Raw genomic sequence first — 1,255 nt, 5'->3', positions numbered from 1 at the left:
AACTGACTGAAGGTCTGTTACTTCGGCCTTGTACCGTGGCCGACCATGCTGGGAGTCCTCTTGGATGTGGATAATCATGCTGTTGCGGTTCCCTGCCAGGGACGCCCGTTCCTCGGCATCCCGCCTCTCGTCCTCGCTGTTCATGGTTAAGAACCTGAGAACAACCAGATTTAGAAATGCCCCAATGACTGTCAACCCCACTAGAATGTACATAAAGCTAAAAGCCACGTAGAGAGGCTTCTTTTGAAGGGCCCCTTTGGTCTGCAGGGCCACATAGTCTCCAAACCCTATCGTAGTCAATGTTATAAAGCAGTAATAGTAAGCATGGAAAAAGCTCCATTCCTCGTACTGGGAAAAGGCTGCTGCTCCAATGCAGAGTGTTCCCATGCAGGAGAAGAAACCCACAGTGACCATGTTTTCCATGGAGACCTCGGTGCTCCTCATCCCACAGCACTTTTTGATGCGTTTCAAGAGGTACTTGACGAAGGTGTTCATGCGCTCGCCCAAGCTCTGGAACATGACGAGTGTCAGTGGGATCCCCAGGACCGCATAGAACATGCAAAAGGCCTTCCCCGCATCCGTCCCTGGGGCAGCATGTCCATAACCTGGGAGGGGGAATGAAAAGACAGGACAGTCAGCAAGGCAGGTGATGACCACAGCTCCCCCATCTTGCAAGCCACGTGAATGGCAGAGACTCTGATGCCACAGCCAGATCCAAAGCTACATTGCAGTCACACAGTCTTCCTAAGTCCTCACCCACATCCTGTATCCAAAGCAAACAAGATGGAAAACAACAAAGCTGTATGCACAGGAGTGGGAAAGATGACAGAATGGGCAATCCGTCCTACCTCGAATAACTGCAGCCTCCAAAACAAGATTATATTGCATTCATTTGCTAATGAAATTCCACATCCATCCCGTATCACATGCAATAGTGGAAACTTTGGAAATAGTGGTGGACTTTTGGTCCAACTTTGGTGGACTTTCCCACCGTGTTTTTGAGAGGAGTTGATATTGCCCTGTGCCAAAACCAAAGTACACTGATGGCACCCAAATTCTGTGTCTGCTGGCAACACAGAGTTAACCACATCCACAGACCCACTGACCAAAGAAATTCCTTTTCAAACTCTTCCACACTGACCAAACTTTCCTCCTAGACACCCTATGAAAGCCACCCACTGCTGGAACACCATTGGGCTTTAGGGGTTTAATGCCTGCTCTATCTTTAGCTATTGAAGAATAAACAATTTACCGG

The 1,255-nt window shown here is 48.8% G+C and overlaps 1 protein-coding gene across 1 annotated transcript; it reads right to left on the bottom strand.

Moving 5' to 3' along the window:
- Nucleotides 1-6: 6 nt before the first annotated feature.
- Nucleotides 7-605, bottom strand: KCNK9 (potassium channel, subfamily K, member 9; the record flags this gene model as incomplete). Its single annotated transcript, XM_010145207.1, has 1 exon — nt 7-605. A coding segment is annotated over one exon (599 nt), but the record flags the coding sequence as incomplete, so codon positions are not given.
- Between the last annotated feature and the right edge of the window lie 650 nt (nt 606-1,255).

The sequence above is a fragment of the Buceros rhinoceros genome, unplaced genomic scaffold, assembly GCF_000710305.1.
Source record: "Buceros rhinoceros silvestris isolate BGI_N320 unplaced genomic scaffold, ASM71030v1 scaffold39731, whole genome shotgun sequence".
Classification (NCBI taxonomy): Eukaryota; Metazoa; Chordata; class Aves; order Bucerotiformes; family Bucerotidae; genus Buceros; species Buceros rhinoceros.
Note: the sequence above shows the minus strand (reverse complement) of the source record. Positions and strands in the feature narration are given on the sequence as shown.